At 31.4% G+C, this 22,771-nt stretch overlaps 1 protein-coding gene across 2 annotated transcripts in view; it reads left to right on the top strand.

Moving 5' to 3' along the window:
- sba (six-banded) overlaps positions 1 to 22,771 on the top strand; it is a 479,153-nt gene that overhangs the window by 450,238 nt on the left and 6,144 nt on the right. Inside the window, exons 5-7 of one of the 2 annotated variants that reach the window (XM_065516094.1) lie at positions 12,978 to 16,570; positions 16,645 to 16,735; positions 20,193 to 20,438. In XM_065516094.1, the coding sequence (XP_065372166.1) occupies positions 12,978 to 16,570; positions 16,645 to 16,735; positions 20,193 to 20,438 (3,930 nt within the window). Of the gene's footprint in view, positions 1 to 12,977; positions 16,571 to 16,638; positions 16,736 to 20,192; positions 20,439 to 22,771 lie in introns of both variants that reach the window. The other variant, XM_065516093.1, reaches the window with a different exon arrangement.

Below are 22,771 nucleotides of genomic sequence, written 5' to 3'. Positions count from 1 at the left end.
ACATATTAACATATTCTAAAATATGCGATACTCATTCCACTCTGCCTTCACACACAGAAAAAATTATATTTCAATTCAAACATTTATGACATATTGAACTGGTTTCAATTATTTCATAATTGAATCAAGTATTCATGTGCCCAAAAACAAAATTTTCTGATATTTTCTATTGAATTTTTAGTTTTGAATTTGATAATTTTGACAATTGAATATACAATTTTCATTATTGGTTGAACCATAGAGAAAACACATAGAGCGGAAACTCTCCTATCAAATACCTAACTCAGTTGTCAAAAACCTAAGTGGTGAGAATGTATTTGTAAAAAAAACTATGTGAAAACAAAAACAACACTCGTACTTTTTTGAGTAATTTTTTTGTTTGAGTTTTTTTCGAGTTTCCGATCTATATTCTCTATGGGTTGAACTTTAAATACAAAAATTATAGAATAGATAAGTTTCGTAATTGAAAACACAAAAACTAACAAAAATGTGTTTACGAAAATTATCTATTCAATAATTTTTGTATTTAAAGTTCAACCAATAACGAAAATTGTATATATAATTGTCAAAATTATCAATATCAAAACTCAAAATTCAATAGAAAATATCAGAAAATTTTGTTTTTGAGCACATGAATACTTGATTCAATTATAAAATAATTGAAACCAGTTCAATATGTGATATATATTTGAATTGAAACGGTTTAAGAAATAGTTTTTTCTGTGCACAGAAGATGTTCTAGAAGGACTTTGATTGTGCTTCTAAAAAACGTGACATACATAATTGCATTGCAAAATAGGTTTTATAATTCGAACATGATTGGTTTTCTAATAACTTCTATTTGTTGTCTCTCTATTATAAAATTTGTTTTGCTCTCTTTAAACATTTTTATATATAAAAATGCTCCCGTAATTCTTTAAAGTCCATTCTTCAGCTTCTATGCTGAATTCATTAAGAATATTTTCCCTAATAACCGTCTTTAAAGGCTTGCCTTTATATATAAAAATGCAAAATATAAACAAAATAAAGCTAAATGAGGAGCCGCAGAACAAAAAATACCTTTTCGAATTTTTTTTACAAATTGATTTTTTGCTAATTTTATAATATTTGGGTTGAAATCAATTTCCCAAAATTTTGAAATTTTTTAAAAAAAAAAGTACCTTTTGTTCTGCGGCTCCTCAAATAAGGCCTTTAAGAAGGCCACTTTACTGCATATTTTTCCCGCTGGGTATGTACATATGGATGTATGTGTTTAATAAATCGAATAGGTCAATACGTATGAACACCTTTTGAATACAACAGAAATCTTAAAGTTCATAAATGAAAATTTAAAAAAAAATGTTTTATAACGACTTAAGTTCCTACTATTCCATAATAATTGTATTGTTATTAAATTTCTACTTTACTCATTTCGACAACAAAATGCACATATTTAGTGTATTGACAGTTGTGAGCACTAAAATAGCATGCTGTATAATGTGCTAAATAAAATGAACAAAATTGTTATACTCCGATATTGGACCCACTTCATTATTACATAGTACATAGAAACCATTTTTTTATTCATACGATTGCTTTTTGAATGATGAAGTACACAGGGTAGGGTTCTGTATACAATAGCATTATGATCAAACGTCTTTGCTGGTACATACACACCTTTTTGTCGGAATTTTGCACAACGATTTTGCATTAATATGGCTGAATTTCGTTGAAACATCCTTTAATGCCCGGAGTTTGGATCCCTAACTTCAGATACCCCCATAAAATGAAATCCATTGATGTTAGATCTCACTATCTGTTAGACCAACTTTGATCTTCCAAAATGAAAGACTAAGATCTATTTGACATGCTGATAACACATGTCATCCTTATCAATATTATCCAATTTAAACAGATATAAGTATAGAAGAATTATGCCTCCAGCCCAAAATCCGCCACACTAATACATTGTAGATTCTATTTTTTCCGATAATCAAATTGCGTTATCTGAACCTCAAATGTGGCAAAGCCTTCAAGATGAGAGTACGTTTTTTCGCATAGCATGATTGTGCTCGAAACTAGCCGACAAACTTTCATTATATTAGACATATAGTTCAGCTATGAAAAAGAGTTGGTCTCTGGTGATCAATAAAAAAATGGTAAAAACCTTCTTTCTTAAAATATTGCATTAATTTTGGTCCACCCTTTAGTATTATTTCGATTCAAATGATAATAAAAAGAAATAGTTTCATATTTGCAACCAAATCCCATTCAAATCTCCTTCGAGATATCAAAATACGAGTGTGTATTGAACCCCTCAATTAGATTGCAAATTAAAATATTATTAATATATAATTTCTGTATTTGGCATTATAATACGTTAAATTTAAATTTTTTTCGATAATAATTTTGTTTAAGTGCAAACACTGAATTTCTTTTACAAATGGGATATTCTCTCTCTGCATATCACTGTTTTAAATCGTTGGAAGATAAAGATAGATCAATTATCTCCAATGAACATCGGAAATGTAGCACCATATCGGATGTTGGTATAACTCTGACAAAGGGCTGGCACTGTCAGTTATATTTTGATATTTGTAATGACATGGACCGATGATCGCGTAATGCTAGTAACTATTTTCGTTTCAAATTTATGGTTACTTATGGTCAGTGTTTAAAAAGCTACGATAACTAACAAATTTTTAACTGTTGCTACAACTACTGCTTCAAAAAAGTGTATGTAGCGGTAGCAGTAGCATTTGTCTTTTTTCGTTTTCTTGTTTTTTTAAAACTACTGCTACCTTCAAAATATAAAACTCTTAACAGAGCAGTAGTAATAAAACATGAATTGTAAATGGAGTAGTAGCATAAAAATACAAATCATTGCTACTGCTCTATATCGAGTTTTAATTTTTAAGGTAGCAGTAAAGTAGCAGTTGATGCAGCAGTTAAGGTAGCAATAAAAGTAGTCAAAAAAGAAAATCTTCAGTCATAACACCAAAATTGACAGAATTAAACACTGTGTGTTGTTTTTGTTTTGAGAGAGTTTGAAAGAATTATTCGTTTTTATTTGTCTCAGATGTTCGTGTTGCTAACAGAAAGATCGTGTTTTCTGTGTGTATAACAAAACTTTTGTTTACAACACGACCAACTTACACAAATATAAATTCACAACAACAACACATAATATACTTTTTTGGCTGAAGATTTTTATTTTTGACTTATTTTATTGCTACCTCAACTGTTACTTAGCTGCTACTTCATCTGCTACTTAACTGCTACTTCTTCTACTAAATCAACTGCTACTTCTATTACTACTAAATTTTAAAAGTAGCAGAATTAGTAAAAAACTAATGACTGCTACATCAAAACTTTTTCTTTTTTAAGGTAGCAATAGAAAATAAATTACTCTGCTACTTTTAATTTTTGCTTTTATTAGTACTACTACAACTACTGCTACCAAAATGTGAAGGTAGCAGTAGTAGTAGTAATTATTGACTCCGAGTTTTTATTAATTGTTTAACTAGACTACTTGTCTAGTTTAACTAGACTACTTGTTTAACTAGACTACTTGTCGTTGCTACTGCTACTTGTAGTCTAGTTTTTTAAACACTGCTTATGGTTAAACTTATCAAATTTGTATTTTTGGAACTCTGAGCATCCGGATCACTTGATGTTTTATTTTGGTGATTTGTGATCTTTCTGTGTATATATGAACAAGCTGGTCGCTCTTAAATACAATATAAGACTTATCGCCGAAGTTCTACCCAGAATGTTTGAAAATGCCATAAATAGTCACGGTTGATTTTTGATATAAAAGCCAACTAAAATTGCATGTTAATGTCTTTGATAAATTAAGAACCAATAAGCATAATTTGCAAATAAAAATACGGTAAATAAAAATTTCAAATGGGAATTTGTAAGTTGTCTCTACAAAAATGTATAAAATGTCAGTTGCTTGTTTGTTGATAAGTATATAAGTATATCTAAAATTCTGATCCTAACTGCACCTGCATGTTAATCAAAACAGTCATAATATACAACAAAAAAATGCATTGTTAGCAACATACTCGTACTTCAACTAAAATTGTCGTGGTGTTTCATTATTTTTTGGTAACAATCATATAATAACTGCTGATTACCGGAGGCAATTTAGGTTTAAATTGACCAAAACATATTTAGACACCCTCTATGAGCAGTTTTGTGGTTTTCATATATACGTTATAAATGAAAAAAGAAACAAAATAAGGAAGGTGTGTTTAACTCATATACTACAATACTCTTATTGTTCATAAATAAAATATAAAAATATGGTCTCATAACACAATAGAAAATTTCCCTCTTACTACTCCCTCTTTTTTATAATGGTTTAATATGAAATAATATGTGGCAATATTGGCACGTTTATTGTTCACTTCAGTTCCCTTATTTTGCTGATTTAGTTATAGTAAGGCCCAAACAATACTAAATGGTACGAGTTTTTACGTGCCACGCACATGTACGTATATAGGACCCTTTTTTCCTTTGTAACTATGAATGTATTGCAGTGGCAATTATTATTATTAAAAGGTGCCAAACTGCTTTTGTTGTGGCTTTTTCTCTTTCCCTGTTATTTATTTATTTCTGCTTTTTTGAAATAAGTTTATGTAGTTGTTACTTTTGTGGTTAATAAATAACTTTATATTTATTATAGTTTATGTATTTGTACGTGTTTTTATTTATTTCACTTAATTCTTTTTATTTTTTTTTGGTGTTTTTGTTTATGACCTTGTTGTAGTATTGTCATTTAGTGATTAATGGCTTGTTGGTGTTTAAAATGTCTGATGGCGTTATATTTTCTACTCACACTCTTAACTGGATTTGTTCAGAAATGTGTTTTTATTAACGGGACACGAAATATATTGGTATTTAACAGTTTACTTGTTAAATAAAATATTTAGTATTTTTGGAAAGTATTTTACGACATAAATGAATATCGCATGATTGAATATTATATAATCGACATTGTATGGTGAGATTTTCTACTTTTTCGTTATTTAAATATATTGCCTAAAAGCAGTCATTTTGGCACTATTTTATGGAATTTTTAAAAATTTTCAATTATTGTAATAATGTGAAGATTACATTTTACAATGTGAAAATTACATATAAAACTCTTATAAATCTTTTGCACCAAATAACCCAATTATGAATAAAAAACATGCATAAAAAGAATCCGGGTTTTCAGGCCAAAACCGAAATTTCCAATAGTACCATTTCCGAAAAAATATTTTATTTTAAGAGCATGTTTCAGCTCATTTTTAGGAGATCTGAATTGATTTTTCTCCTTAAACTTAAAAGTTTTTACAGGAAGCTTAGGCTGTGCCGAATCTTATATAAGCTTCACTTATACTTTAAGATAAGTATGAAAAAGAATTTTTGGTAAAATAAAATTCGGTGTAAAATAATGTGTCAAACTATTTTTTTTTTATTTATTTTATTTTCAACAGCCTTATTGGCCATAACCGGTTATAAATTTCAACTTAAAATTTTGTGAAAAAATTGGTGCTAAATTGGTGAAAACATCGAGGTAGTCGCCTTTTTCTCTTATATCTCATCCATTTATGCGCCGATTTTTTCTATTTTAAAAAGAAAGCTAAGTTTTAGTCCAACTTAGGTTGCTATTTCTATCAGGAATTTCTGTATACGCCATTGGAAAGGTCTTTGATATGTCTTTCATAGCGTATTCATATTATCTATATTAATGGCTTAGTAATCTAGAGGTATTAAGGTAAAAAATCGAGGTAGTAATGGTTTTCTGCTTATATCACAGGCGTTTGTAGGCCGATTTCCCCGATTTTAAATAGCAACCCAGCTATTTCCGAATTGATCATTTTTTTCTTTACATTATTATTTTTATTGAATCACAAAGTAAATAGGATATGGTTATGTATGGAAGAACACATCGGGCAAAAGTACTACTAGCAAATAAGAAATCTTTTGTCAAAATTTCATTGATGCAGGACTTTTGAGAACATTGACTTCAAAGAACCTCATAAAATGCAATGTTATGATGTTAAATCATTCGCTCTAGGGGCCCAATTCTGATCACAGAAACGAGTGTGAGTAGAAGACCAGAAAAAACAGATGCATCACATCTCAGAACCCCATATGTGTCAATTTTCATGTGCCCTAGGCGGATGTTAATTGATGACCCTACATAGATTATAAAGAGACTATCTGATAGATTCAGTTACATAGAATCAGTCACCATTTTTGCCATTTTTATTTCAAAAATGAATTACTCAACCAGGCCTACCACCTAAACTTTGTCACTTAGTGAGTAATTTTTTACTGTACAACTATCCCAACTTTTCGGAGATTATTTTTTTTAAATAAATTAAACAATTTTGGGAAAGTATACCTTAGTATAATTAGCCTAAACGTTTTTTCTCTAATCTTGAAAGATTATTGAGATTGATGGCTATTACCTTCTTATAATTATTTAAAAGTTAAATCACTTACTAACGCACGATTGAATATGAAAAATTAGTCTATTAATTTTTCATATTCAATACATTGGAATATATATTCTCCACTGACTTACCTTTACATCATTAAAACGGAAACACGAATTTTGAATTTCCTTTTACTCGAATTTAAAAATACCAAAAAAAAAAAAAAAAAAAAACTCTGTACGTTTTACAACAAATAATGATTTATTATTTACCACCAAACATTTCAAAGATGTTTTATGGACCATGATTTTTTTTCTACCACAATAATATTGACAAAATAAAATGCCAAACAGAGGAAAAAAGTACATACAAACACGATGTTTATGCTACCTGGCTATTAATCACATTTTTGCCAAATACAATAAAAAGCTGAAAGGACTGAGATCATTTAAAGTGAAACGCTATTTGGTACAAAGTTCAGTAGGTGTCGTTTAGAATTTGCATTTCCTCTCTTGATATTTCAAGTCTTGCAAAGATCAGAAGAGGCCAAGTTTGACCAGGCATGATCTAATTTGGTGCCAGAAGGATATATGCAAATAAATAATATATTGATTTGAAGTTGTGCATTTTATTTGGAAATGAATTAATACTTTAACTTTGTAAACATAATTAAAAACTCATAAAAATGTAATTCAAGTTCTACTAATCTCAGTCCTTGCATACATAATACTTATGTATATATGTACAAAAAGTTTTATGTTTAAATGAACATACTCGTACAACATTTCAGATGTCTGTTAACGCCAGTGGTGGTATGTGGATTTTGAATGGGGTAAGAGTTCAATATGTATTTACAATGCAGTCATGTGTAATGTACGAGTAAAAGGTAAAAGTTTGTTTGTTGTTTTGACTGAATACAAATAAAACATACAAACGAACAGTATGCATTGAATGGATACACATTCACACTCACTCACATTGGTATGTAGAAACCTAAGGATATGTTGATGTAAATTTACACGCAAAAAAATAATAATACGAATAAACCTACAGGTGTAATATTAAATAAGCGTCTTATGTTAATCATTTTCATCTCCGAACTTGACAGTAATTGTCAAAGTTTAACATAATTTAAAACTCTTTCTTTAAATATAAAGATTCAAAGGATATGCCAAACTGTATTTACATATTGATTTAGGGCAAAATTATATAATTATTTGATAAGTAAGAAACATAATTATAATAAATATTCCCCGAAGTATTATTAAATAAACGACTGATCGATCTTCGACACTTTTATTTTTAAGTATGTACCTTCATTTCATCTCTGGAATTCCGTTTTAATTTTTGCCCGTGTATACATGATATTTGAGTTTATCATCGTACGTTTTATGTGCAGTAAATTAATTCACAACTGCCTTTTCGCCTTTATACGTGCAAATAAAACATAAAATCGCAAAATTGTGAAAAGTTTCCATAAAAGCAATCAATTAAACTTTAGATCGATATAAAATCTACCAGCTACGACCACCTCCACCATCAACTACATTAAATGTAACAAAAAAACATCCATGAAAGATAGATGCAATATTGACAAAACGTGAACAAAAGGATGCAGTATCATGTTTATTGTTATTTTTTGCTCATCTATTTTTGGGTTTGATGGAAAAAGTAATTTTAAAGTTTTTTTTCGTAAATAATAAAATTTTTAAAATATAAATTTTGAGAAAATGTAATATTTTATGAAATTTTTCAATTGGAATATGACACAACAGAGAATGAGAATTCTTTATGATAACCGAATTTATATTCACCCTTATCATGGTTGGCGTAAACGTCATACGCCTACGACAGTTTCGTATTAGATTAAAGAAGCAGTTTGCATTTTATCTTTAATCTAGTACGAAACAGTCGTAGGCGTAAGACGTTTACGCCAACCACGATAAGGGTGATTATATATCGTCACCTAAAATGCTAAATAACATAACATCACTTTTCCTAAGTTTATATGAGTAGCAAAAAACGATATAAAATTAAAACTACGTGCAATAATGAAACATTCAAAACTGAATTACAATGAAACAAGAGATATATTTAATAAAAAATAAACAAATTTTTTCCAAAGTACATTTTGAGTTATATGTGTTATTTTGAATTGTTATTTTTTAAAACCATAACGTATCATCAATTTAAATTTGTAGGAAAAAAAAACTGAAATAAAAATATATTTTTTATTTTAAATTAAAGCAGTTTTTATTTTAATTACTAACAACTATTTATTTAAACCAAAAAAAAAATACATCATTAAATTTTAATGAAAACTGCAAAAAAAGTCAAAATATTTCAATTTATTAAAAAATATTATTAAACTACCTAAAATAAGGTAAAATTCTATTTATTAATTAATTACACACAACGTATACGTTATTTTGTTTAAGAAAATCTTGAACTTGATGATACGTTGTTTTAAATTTTGATAGTAACTTTTATATTAGAAGTTTAACATTTTTACACATATGGGCAATTCCACGAGAATCGCTACCATGAATGAAAACCCTTGAAACTTTTTTTCAATATGATTTGAATAGAAGAAAATAATAAAAATAGCTAAAATTGCGGCGAAAACTAGGCTCCCAATTAGCTTGTAGTAGGAAATGAATTTGACTGTGATTGTTTTTTTGCTATTATAAATTGTTTATTGAAACCGAATGCATATTTTCTATTAATTTTTTTAGTTTTTGTACATATATTTACAGAATATATGTATATTGTTTTATTATAAGAGAAAAATCTGTCACGTACGGTATGTCACGTACGATATTAAATTTTATTTATTATAAAATCATCCAAAGATAGTTTTTATTTAAATATGACGGATTGTAAAGGAAATATATTTCGTTTAGTGTAAGAAATTAAAAGTAAACATAACGCCTCTCACGATTCGAATATTTTCGCATATTTATTTCGCTCAATATTTTGGACAACAATTTTTCGAAAGAACTTTTTATTATTTTAAATTATAGTACCTTCTGAATGGAACATAAAGACCAAATTATTTTTCAAATACTCTTATTTTTGAAAAATCTATTCAACTCTATAGGCGTACAAATGTCACGTACGATGATATGGAATTGCCCATATGTAATATGATGTAATAAAATCAGTTTGGAATTTTTTGATAATACGTTGTTTTGAATTTTAGGTGAAGATTTGGAACCATATTTTTAGTGATATTAGTTTATTTTTAGTTTAAAAAAACTTTTGCAAATTTCATTGTTCTTAGCGTGATATAAGGAATCAAGCAAAACAAAATCTTTATACAAATTGACTACCAAATTTTATATAAAAAACTACACAAATTGCATTTATATTTTATTGTATTATAACGTGCCGCCAATGACAACACCAAACGACAGCAGCTGACATATTATGAATTTCTTGTCAAAGGTGGGTCTTTTTGTAAATACCTTCTTACACACGCGCTAGCGCCAATGAACTTAACAACTCATACTATGCAAACTTTTCCATGCAAATAAAAATCATTTTAAATTAAATAAATGTGAAAAGAACGTGAAAAAACATATAAATAAAAACGATTGTGATCAAAGGTAAAATTATGTATTTGCATTGTACAGTATGTTTGTATTGAAACAAACCTTATCAATTTAAAAAAATCTTTGTGTTGTAATTAAAATAAACATTTACATTTGTGCTTTACAACACACACTTCTTTCTTATGGTTGGTCACTTGTTTTTGCGCTCTAAAATTATTGAATAATATGAATAGTTTGTACTTGCCCAAGCACCATGTGCATGAATGAATTGCACTCGTTTTGGTATGAGTTACATGTAATTATTTAAGCCTAAATAAACACTAATAAATATTTCTGTTTATTTATATAGTTTTCATACCTAGAAAAGATAATTTTGCAAAAAAAAAATATATATTTTTTATGTAAAAACATGATGACAAAATATTAGCTGGGAGTTTTAGTAACTACTATGCAATCGTATAAAAATGCTACTTTATTTCAATAAGACAGTAGAAGTTCTTTATAATGAAACAGCAATATGCTAAAAAGATTAAAAAATATTTAGCTTTGTGGAAAAATAAACATTTTTTAAGTCAAGCAAAATTAAATGTTCTATTATCAAGTTAATTAAACTAAAATTCAAAAGTTGATATTTGAAAATCCGGAACCCCAGGTTCCGCAACTAATTCTAGAACGCATTCTTGGTTCGACAACTAGTTCTTTCACCACTGATTGTGATTTTAAATTGTCACGTTTGTTTCTTCCTTTCAATTATACAATTATCATCAGAGCAAGTTTTTCAAAAAAAAAGCTTGAAAGGTAATTTTTTCAAGTTTGTATACCCTTCACCTTCGTGAGAAAGTTGAAATCAACTTTCTGAAGCCCCCAAATAACTTACATGCACGATTCATACATCAATATCTCCTGATTTCTACCGGTTCGGATTTAAAATCGAGAAATTCGGTACACAAATGGCTGAGATATAAGAAAAAAACCAGGACAACCTCGATTTTTGACCTATATCTGGATTACTAAGTCATTAATATAGACAACTGCAACTGATGATAGATATTTCAAAGACCTTTGCAACGACGTATATAATATGACCTACAATTGGTCAATATCCGAAAAAATATTTTTTAATCCGATTTCTATTTTCGCTAAATATTAAAAAAACAATAAAAAAAATATTTTAAATTTAAAAAAAATAAAATTTAATTTAAAAAATTAAAAAAACAATTCGAAAATTTTTTTTTCAAAAAATGAAAAAAAACTGAAAAAAATAAAATTTTTTTACCCAAAAATATTTAAAATTTTTATTTTGAAGTATAATTTGGTGAAGGGTATATAAGATTCGACACTATATAGCTATCTTACTTTTTTTATTTTTCGCCTTCCCTGCAAAAAGGTCTATAACAACCATATAAATTTGTACAAGAACTTTGGAATCGGAAACGGATATATATGTAAAAAAAATAGACAATGAATAATAAGGCCCTCAAATTTATAAATAACAGAATTTTCTAAAAATTACATATCATCACCAAAACAACGTATCACCAAAAAATTCGAAATTGATTTTATTATTGATTACGATTCATTGCATCATATTACATACATACATATGTGTACGAAATTTAAAATTTTTATTATCGGTAAAAATGATTTTCGGAAGTAGGCATTATATGGGAGCTATGACTAATTATGGACCGATCGTTATAAAATTTACTGACATGACTTTTGTATATATATAAATTATTTGTGTTGAATTCATGGTTAAAGTGATTTTCGGAAGTGGGCCTATATGGTAGCTATGACTAATTGTGGACCGAACATCACAAAATATGATATTTACATTTTAGATGACGATATAGTCCTTTTTGCAGGCATGACAACGAAATTCAATATTAATTTCTCTTCTTTGGAAGTATTTTTTTTTGCAGAGTAGAATTGTGACCAACAGAAATTATTTTATATTTAAGTACAAGTCAAATGCATAAAGCTTTTACTGTTATTAAACCAAATGCATAGTAAGTGCTAGTAGTTATTGTAGAAATATGTAATGTACAATTTAAATATGACTAAAAACATTTATGATATGTTGCACTAAAACCGTGCAACTGATTGCATGTTTCAGCTTTTATAAATTGCACTCAGGCAAATGTTTTTCGTGTGAGGGGAATGGTATTTAGTAGTGAAGTGCGTGCTGTAACAACACACTTTAAATACCAGTGTGTAGTATGTTGTTACTAACGACATATTGAATCAACTATAACTATAATTTGTCTGCCTGCTAACATGCTTCGAAATAAAACATAAAAATCTATTAAACAGTAGATCCTACAGCAACCCTCCGGTAATATAGAACTCTACAGACTGTTCCAAGGATATAAGGGGAGTTCTGTATAAAACTCTATAAATATTAAGCAAAACAAAGGCATTTGCTGGATTGAAAGCAATTTATGTGAACTTGTTACATGTTGCGTGTTGATATTTCAAAATATACAAGTTTAATGATGTGTTTTTTCTACATAGTTTTTCAAAACAGCATTTTAAGTAAGTGAGTGCTCGTACCTGAAATGCAAGCCTCACAACATGTTACAGCTTATACAAAGATACATACAAACTTAAGCAAATAAATTTCAATTTAGTTTTAAAAACTATGCGTGTGAGTTGAAGTTTTTATCACAGGTTTTATTTGTATGTAAAATTGCAAAGAGAGGTGGTATTTTCATAATTGTCAGTGGGTAATTTTTCAATTCAAATCAACAAAGGTAATAATTTATTCAAACTGCTAAATATGTTTAGGTGTTACTAACTAACAAGTAAGGAAGGTGGCGATTTATTTGCCGATAATATAGGGGAAGTAATGTTTAGCAAAAAATATTTATTGAAAACATGTTAAAATTAAGCAGAAATTGTGGGTTTGGATGGACTACTAGCTTTTAAAATTGAAAGATTTTACCATCTGTTTAATGATAAGCTCTAAAATCATTATTTTAAACACTTCTTTTCTTTTTCATTACAGATGCTAAACGTCGAAAAATTGCCAACTCAGAGTCTATACTTGATAACAATAATACATCATTTTCCCCCGCCACAACAACAGAAGCATCGGCAACAGCAGAGTCAAAATCAATATTTACTTCGGATGGCAGTGGTACAGGTGGACAGCAACAAACTAGTCATAATTCAACATTTAAAATGCTGCCACCACCCCTACAGCAGCAACAACAACAACAGCAGTTGTCAAATCATCATCAGCAACAACAACAACAATATATGCTAACAAATCCCACTTACAATAACAATGGCATGATGGAAAGTGCTAATAAAACATGGCCCAAAGATGATAGAATGTTACCAACGGCACCATCAGCAGCATTAACACAACATGAATCAGCTTCATCGCACATGACGAATGCTGCAAGTGAAAATGTACAATGGTCATCGAATTTGTGTAATAAACCACAAGGTATATGTCAGACAAAGCAGCAGCATCAACAACAACAACAACTACAGCCACCAACAACGACAGCAGCAGCTGATACCAACAATAAAGAACACCAGCAACAACAGCATCAACGACAACAAATGGATCACACATCCTTGTATAAAGATGACCTCAATGGTTATTTACGGCAACAAACGTCATTGGTACACAATTCTATGTTGAATTTAGAAACTGGTCAAGAGCAATCAGTGGCAGAGGCTGACGAAGAAGGTGAAGCAGAAGAAGATGACGAAGAGGAAGGACAAGAAGAGGAAGAAGAAGGCGAGGAAGAAGTGGAGGGAGATGAAGAGGAAGACGAAGATAAAGTGGATTCAGATGAACAACTTGAAGAGGGTGAGATATTAAAATCTAACAACACTTTGGCTGATTGTATTTCCAACGAAGAGCTTGAGGATGAACTGGAGGAAGAAAATCCTGAAGAAGATTTTAATGAAGATGAGGCTGAAGAAGACGATGGCGAGGAACCTGAGGCGGAAGGCGATGAGGAGGACGATGAAGAGGAGGAAGAAGATAATGACTGTGAAACCCAAACTGTCTCTATAGACCAGACTGTGATTGATAAAACTTCTTTAGATGTTTCAAATAATAATAATAATAGTAACAGCCTCTTGAATACTAGCAATACCATTAATTATTATCAAATGCCAAATTCCCAAAATCAAGCTATAAAACAACATCATTTCACCAATATTCAAAATATTGTGTCACCTAGTCAAACCGCTATTTCAAATAAGTTTTCCTTTAATACCTTAAAGAATCCAACACAAGTTACCCTTACTCAGCAGCACCCTCAACAAAATCTCTTTAAACAGCAACAGCAGTCATCAGTTAGAACCCCTATTAAACTAATACCCACTGCTCAAGAATCACCTGTTTCCTCTAGTACAGTGGGAGGACCACGTTCCACACCCGATCTACAACGCAAGACACCAGATAATACCAAAAAACCCGAACAAGTAGGAGCTATATCCACCAGCAATGAAAGTCCAAAACCTTGTCCTCCCTCACCGGCAGGATCAATAGAGTCGACAAGCTCCAAAGCTTCGAACTCTAAGGCAGCACCTTCCCCCCTACCCACACAAATTACAACGCTTCATTTGAAACCCCAACAGCAGGGGTCTCTTCAGAAACCTCAGCCCCAGCAGTTGCGTATTCTGAGGCACATTAAAAATGCCGGTCAAATACAACAATTTTCACAGCAGCAGCCTCATAGAATAGTGGCAACTAATACTTCACGAGCTACTGTCACCACTATCGCTGGTAGTAGAGGAGCCACCACAACTACTACCACCTCCTCATCAGGCCAGCGCATTAATCCCACAGCACCAACCCTGGTAAATCAGAAAATACAGGCAACCGTGCAAAAAGTTACAGCCAATGGCACCACCAACATACCCATCAGTCAGCTGCAGCTACAACCGTTGCTAAGGTCTAACGATAATACAGGAAATTCTCAAATTATCATGACTTCCACTGGTCAACTTATAGTAATGCCGTCCTCGAATAATAAACCACACATACAACAACAACAGCAAGTGATAATTGCTAGTGGCAATGCGACAACAACGACACAATCACATGCAACAACAAATGTAATTATACAACAACAGGGCACTCAACAAATGGATGTCTTAAACAATACGGGACAATTGACGACAGCCACACTGCAGCAGCAGTCCAACGGCGGCTACATCGTCTCACAAGCTACAAACACGCAAGGTACTGCTACACAACTACAACCCACTACTGTCATATTGAATTCGGGACAAAATCTAATTACCAACAATGGTACCAAAGTCCTAACAAATACCGGCAACATCATACACACAGCTGGCACACAACCCATAATTACAACAGCAAATCAATTGCTTACCACACCATCAAATACAGGCAACACCACAAATGTGCTGGGCCAACAGACGATGGTCTTGAATGCTCTACCTAATGGCGGCTATGTTATACAACAACAACAACCGCAAGCAACACAAACAGCAGCTCATCAACCACATCAGCAGCAGCAGCAATTTACCACCTTGGACAGTCAAGTAGTACAACATTTGGTGCAACAACCGGATGGTCGTATTATTATAACACAGGGGGATCCTAAAAGAAGACCTAAAAAGCGCAAAACATCGCCCGGACCCACAGCCAATAATCCAACGAATATTACTGCACAAATATCACCAACAATACCAAATCAAACTGCATCTTTACTACAGCAGCATGTAGCAAATCTGCAAGCTGCATCAACGGCTACTCAAGCAACAAATCAGCCACAAGTGGTTCAATTGACCACAGCACCAGCTGTTAATACAGCTACAACAGCCACATATCCACAGCAATTCCAACTGGGCAATGGCATACAAGGTATAGTGGTGAATAAACCGGCCTCAACAGCCACAAATACACAACCTCAACAGATATTACTGCAAAATGGTCAAATAATACAGCCCATGAATTTAATCGGGCAACAATTGATTTTGCCATCCGGCTTAGTGATGGCTCCCGACACTACATTGTTGCAAATACAAAACGTTGGGTCATGTGGACCTACCACCAACATACTCACCACCACTCCGCAAGGTACCATGATGTTGAGAGCAACCTCACCACAAACCAATAAACAATTCATACAATCCACCACCACAGGTCAACAATTTATTGTCGGCAGTAATGGCCAGTTAAGTCCAATTGGTCAGATCTATTCTACACCCATGGGTTTGGTAATGCCCGCCAGTACACAGCATAATCCTACAGCTACGGCAACATTTGTACAACAAAATGCCACCATACAAGTGCAACAGCCGCATCATCAGCAAGTATCCACGCCACAGCATATAACACTGCAGGCTCTGCAGCAACATCAGCAAAATCAACTTAATCAGCAACAGCAACAACAACATCAACATCATCATCAGCAGCAACAACATCATGTGGTTAACAATCAAGTGGGTATTGTTTTGGAAACAGCTACCTCCTCCACCACATCGCCCAATACACAGTTGGCCAATTCACGCTCAGCAGCCGCTAGTCCTCCGGATACGACTACACATAGTCCCAGAAGTCCTGAGCGACCTCCCAGTCATCGCAGTGGTGGCAGTGATATGGTAAGTTATATTTTGTTAGCTTATTTCTAAACGTGATTCGTATTTGCTAAATTGTTAATTTTTTTAAGGTTCAGTGTGTTTCCAGTTCCGAACCTGATGGTGGCACTGTCTCACCCTTAAGCACCGACAGTCGCCAGTCACCCTCGACTACAGTTTGTGAGAAAGGTGAGTTTTTTTTTAAATGTATATAGTTATTTTTTTGTACTTTGTTGAATTAAGATTTATTTTTAAATTTACGTATAAACTAGTTATTAAAAAAGATTATAGTGTTGTCATAATGTTCAGAATACTGAGGTTATAATACTGTGCTAAGCAGAAAAGTGAATTTTTTTGGAAGGAAGTAAAACTATTATTGAGTTTTTCAAAAATAATTATATGACTCTCAATCAATCTTCTGTAAATTGAAAATTTTGCCTTTCTTGGAATTTTATTTGACAGTCAATTCTTATCAATATATTAAGAAAAAAAATAAACATCAAAGACTATAATTTTCTAAAAAAGAATAAATTTCTTCTTAACTGTTCGAGCATCCAACTGTCACGCACAGACGATTTGGGTGTTTTTCAACATCCTTCAAATTCCATGTATCCCAAAGTGCAAATGTGCCAATTAAATTAAACAAAATTAGGGGTTTTTGGACTTTTTCAAATAGAAGGGAGCTTTTAGATTATTTTGAATTCAAAAATCGAGAAAAATAAGGTTTTATATACCATTTCCTTTATATTTAGAAAAAAATAACATTTTATTGGTTGTAGACTGCGTTGTTTTTTCGGTTCGGCGTTCGGTACAGCTTCCCTGTGATGATGGTCTGGTCAAATTTCAGTAGCTCATAATAGATATAGATTACCTTCGCGCCATGAATATTTGGCTTTCATGTCGATTCGGCTGGTTGACGGGGCTTCTCATACTATCTCTTACGCCTCGGGTTATCGAAATGGATGCATTTTTCATCGCAAGTAATGACTCGTTGCAAAAATGATTTTCTTTTATAGCATTCAACAATAATTTTGGACATGCAAGGTCATTCAAAGTCTCTCGGCTTCAATTCGTATGATACCAAATGCCCCTGCTTTTGGATGAATCCTGCTGCTCGCAAACATTTTGAAATTGCTGCTTGAGTAGCTCCCAATGATTTTGCAAGCTTTTGTTAGTTTGACAACATTCTCCATAGAGTAATGCCTCCAATGCCTGGGGCCGAATTACCGCATTCGTGATCGAATGAACTATCGTATCGAAAAATAATTTCGATATCGTAATTATAACAAAATGTACTAAATTTCATGCTCGATATCGAATGCCGTAATCCCAAATAAGAAAATTACAATAGATTTTACTCGATATCGAACGGTAATTCGGCCCATGGTCTTCAAACTTTTTCAGCTGGCCTGGGCGATCTTTGTCTTCGGTGTCAAAATCTCCACTTCTGAACCGAACAAACCATTTCTCGCAAGTTGAAACCGATGGAACACATTCACTATAAGCGTTGGTGAGCTTCGGTATACTTCAGCTGGACTTTTTTTCAAATTAAAGAAATAAAGAAAAACTTCACGCATATGACACTTTGTTGGTACAAAATTCGACATTTTCAAAGCAAAAAAAGAAATTTCTTGTCGATGTCCAATAACTAAGTGAGAATAAATGACATATATGTACCCTTCAAAATGACATATAAGTTATTAAAAACAAAAACTGCATTCAAAAGATACGCCATCTATTGTAAATCCCGCATTTTTTTATATATGAACTCGAGTCTTTAAAATGCCATAAGTCGTAATAACCATACTCTACTTTAAGATTTTGTATACAACTAATTCTAATAAAATCTCATGAAAATCATCTATAACATCCATTAATATTCTATTACGAAAACAAAAACAAATAACTGTAACAAAATATGCCTTCTTAACAACATAAAATTTGCCAGTTTATGTTTTTCTAAAAATTTTACAACGATAAAAACCAAAAAGGAACAAATACTAAACCAAATCCTTAAGGTATGTGAGCTTAAACGTCTTTCATAAGAAGTAAAAGGCCACACAAAATCCACAACAATAAAATAAAGATAAAGTATAATAAAAGAAAGCAGAAGACCTTGTAATAAAAACCAAATAAATATAATAAGAAGCATCTAAGTAAATACTATATAAAGATTTAAAGGTTATGTTAGACTTGGGGAAACAGTATTGGGGAAATGTATTAAATCTAAAAGTGTCAGTTTTGCGAGACTCAATGTGGTTACTAAAAATCTTAAAACAAAAATCATTTCAGACCAGTAAGCTTTTTGAATGTCCTTAAGGATATAACTTTAAAATGTAGCGTGCAAATAATAAAAGTAGACATTAAAACGCAACATTAAATAAAGAAAATGATAGACATGATAAAATTAAATTGCTAAATTTTACAGTAATGAAAATAATATATAATGTTATTTTGTTACTGCTACAAATACCGTTTGCTACACGTTTCCTCCTTATATTTGAATAAAGAAATTTGTTTGCAGTGTATTTTGTTTGTATTTCTCTTTTCTGATTCTGAGTGGGTGTCATAAATTGCATGCACTATTAGTCAGGGAGGCAGGCTGGCCAGGCACACGCATAGTAACAATTTTTACAATTCATACACCATAAAACCAACAATGAAATAAGGAAACTGTCGATCCTGTGTATTTTTTTGTTTGTTTTGTTACACAAAATGAATAGACTTCAATGAAGCATAACATTAAATTATGCTACTCAATGACAGAGAATATTAAGGATATGTCTAGTAGATTATGTTTGTTTTTAATAACTATAAATGTAGCTTAAAATGTATTTTAAAACAGTTTGGATAAGGAGCAATGTGATTTTTAGATATATTCATTTATATACATATATTCCGATTTATCTTAAATGCTTATTTATAAAATCACTATAGCATGAAACATCTTAACTAAGGTGTAAATTTAATTTTCATTCCAAGTTTTAGCACTAATTTAACTTTACCAAACTAAATACATTTCAAAATTCATTTGCTGGACCATGTCTCTTCTATTGAATTTATGATTTTATATCAAAAACTGTTATTTTTTATTTACCACCAACTGTTTATTTTAGCACATATGTACATAAGTTTTTATTACTTAAGGAAGTCATCTTTTTAATACGATTTCATTTCATTCCTTAATAACATACTTACTCTGACTCAAACATATGAGCATCTTCTCGTCTTGTTAGTGTAACAACAAATCTAACCAAACCATATTTTTATATAAATAGACATCTATGAGTATCTACCAACAATCGATAACGCTTTTCCTAGTACCTTTTATTTGTTGCTAAGAATCGACTTATGAATATAGAAAAACTACTTACAAAAAAAAAAGAAGAATAAAATAATGTTGATGTCAGCTTTACTTAGTATATTTTTTGTAGCCTATAGCAGCAGCATCTACTTATAGAATATTAAGTATTTGTCATATAAGTGTTTGTTATTTTATTATATCGAGCAATATCGGCTTATATTTTTGCTTAACTTTGATTTAATCCTGCTGCTAAAATATGTTGCCTTTTCTAAATACATATTTTTGTTTTGTAGTCTTTGCTCTTATGCTAACTCTCCCTTTTGTTGTTCTTACATTTTGCAGGCATCGTTATGTCAACCGCATATCAAAACACAAATATTTATAAACCAACGGAAGCGAAAATACGTCGTGTACAAACACCACCTCAATATCAGGTTGTGGGTGGTGGAGGTTCAACAACTGCCACCCATATTACTGGCTTAACAAACTTGACTTTACAGCAGCAGCATCAGCAACAACACAATACAGCAAATAATCCACAGCATCATCATGCGGATAATGGTGGCAGCAACAAACCTGATACTCATGGTAAGTTTTGTTAATGCTCTACCATGAGTTACTGCCATATCTTACAACTACTTTACTAACTCTAATTCCTATAACTTGCAACATTCGACACATTTAGTCACACATACACACACATACTTATAAATAAAATATGTACCCAACAGTTCTGGGTGATTAAATGATTTTACATATCATTTAGGGTGACCACTAGTTATATAAATAGCTATGTGGGTATCCTAAGCTGGTGGTCAATTGACCCTACATAGATTACAAATGGACTATATTGTAGCTGGTCCGAAGTAGTCAACGCATTGGATTCACATACCGTTTATATAGATCCAGTTACCTTAATAGCTATATAGTTAGTTGTCTAAACATGTAGGGGTGCTAAGCGAAAGATAATTGACCTCAAATAGTTAGTTAAAAAGACAGTCCAATAATCGATTGCTTGTAAACAAACCTTCCGCTGTTTACTCTAGTGGGTAAAATAACTACTTTCTAAAATGCAGTACAAATACACGTATAAAGTAACTATACTCTAGCTTACTTAGAAACACTTAAGCTACAATTGACTTCACGCAAGACTACCTGGGATGTAAATATAATTGAGCAAAAATAAAATAAACTGTATGAGAATTATATTAACACAATATGTAAAAAAACAGTTTGTACGTAACACTTCCAAAATAAAGCAATACAAAATAAACGCCCAAAATGACTACACTCTAGATTACTAAGAGACACTTAAGTGACAATTGGCATCACGCTAGATTACCTTGGATGTATAATGAAACCAATTGACTTATATCTGCACTACAAAGAGCACATACGTGTTGAATTTCCAAAAATATATAAATTGGAGTCGGCCATTTAGCTACAATTACTGTCTCCAACCTTAATTTACAGGAAGTCTGGTTATATGTCAACGGATAGTTGGTTGTACTGTCGGATAAAATAATGTTTGTATGAAATCTGTCAGTATAACTTTAGGTTAAAACATAACTATACATTCCCAGCAGATAAGCAAGTAGTCAATGTATTCCTTAAAGACAGTAATTGTCACAAATGTCTTATCACTTGGCTGACTCCATTTTATATATTTTGGTCATTTGACACGTGTGTGCACTTTGTAGTGCAGAGAGAAGACAATTGGTTACTTTATGCATCCCAAGTAATCTAGCGTGAAGACAATTGTCACTTAAGTGTCTCTAAGTAATCGAGAGTGTAGTCACTTTAAACGTTTTGTGAGTAATTCGTACAAACTGGTTTTTTACAAATTGTGTTAATATAATTCTCATACAGTTTATTTTTATTTTTGCTTAAGTATACTGATATCGCATGTAACATAGCATGAAGTCAATAGTCACTTTAGTGTCTCTTAGTAACCTATGGTGAAGTCACTTCAAACTTTTTTTTGTACTGCAGTTTATTTTATCCACCAGAAGCGTTGACTACCTTCGATCAGCTATCCGATAGTCACATTGTAATCAAAAGGGTCAATTGACCCCCTGCTTAGGACATGCACGTGTTAAAATAACTAGTCAAGTAGCTGATCAAGTAACCAGATACAAAGCTAGCAAGGTAACTGACGCTATGTAACCAGTTTGTGAATCCAATGCGTTGCCTACTTTGGAACAGCTATTAGACAGTCCCATTGTAATCAAAAAGAGACAATTGACCCCCTGCCTAGGACATGCCCGTGTTAAAATGACTAATCACGTGGCTATTGAAGTAACTAGCTCCCACCCTAAATGATGGGTAAAATCACTAGTTCGGTACTGTCTCCTAGAACTGCTGGGTTGTGATAATGGGGGTAAGGGATACACTGACCACTTGTAAAACTGCTGGGTATTTTATATGACTATTTATGTGTATGTGTAGTTTTAAGGTTGAATGCATAGAATGTTAAGAATTACGAAGTTGAATTGAGTTGTGTTACATTTATATTTATAGTTGTATATAGATATATTTTTCTATTTTAATAACAAAACATATTTGTATCCTTGCCATATAATATAAATACTCATACACTACAAAAGTTTAAAATATTTAAAATAATACTAACATAATGTTACATTAGAAAATAAGTTGAAAGTTGAAGGCTCACACACGATTTCATTTACCTACATGTAACCACAAATTTCGAATCCTTTGGAATACTAGTATTAATAACTAATATACACTACTAATACACCAACACTACATACTTATATAAATATATTTATAAATGAAGAAAAAGTCCTTAGTAATATACATAAACATTTGTAAAATAATAATGATATTTAGACATTTTACGAAAAGCACAATATGAAAAACTTTTCGGATTTACTACTATACCTAGCTAAAAAAAGTAC

This window comes from Calliphora vicina, chromosome 1, assembly GCF_958450345.1.
Source record: "Calliphora vicina chromosome 1, idCalVici1.1, whole genome shotgun sequence".
NCBI lineage: Eukaryota > Metazoa > Arthropoda > Insecta > Diptera > Calliphoridae > Calliphora > Calliphora vicina.
This window is presented reverse-complemented; position numbering and strand designations above follow the sequence as displayed.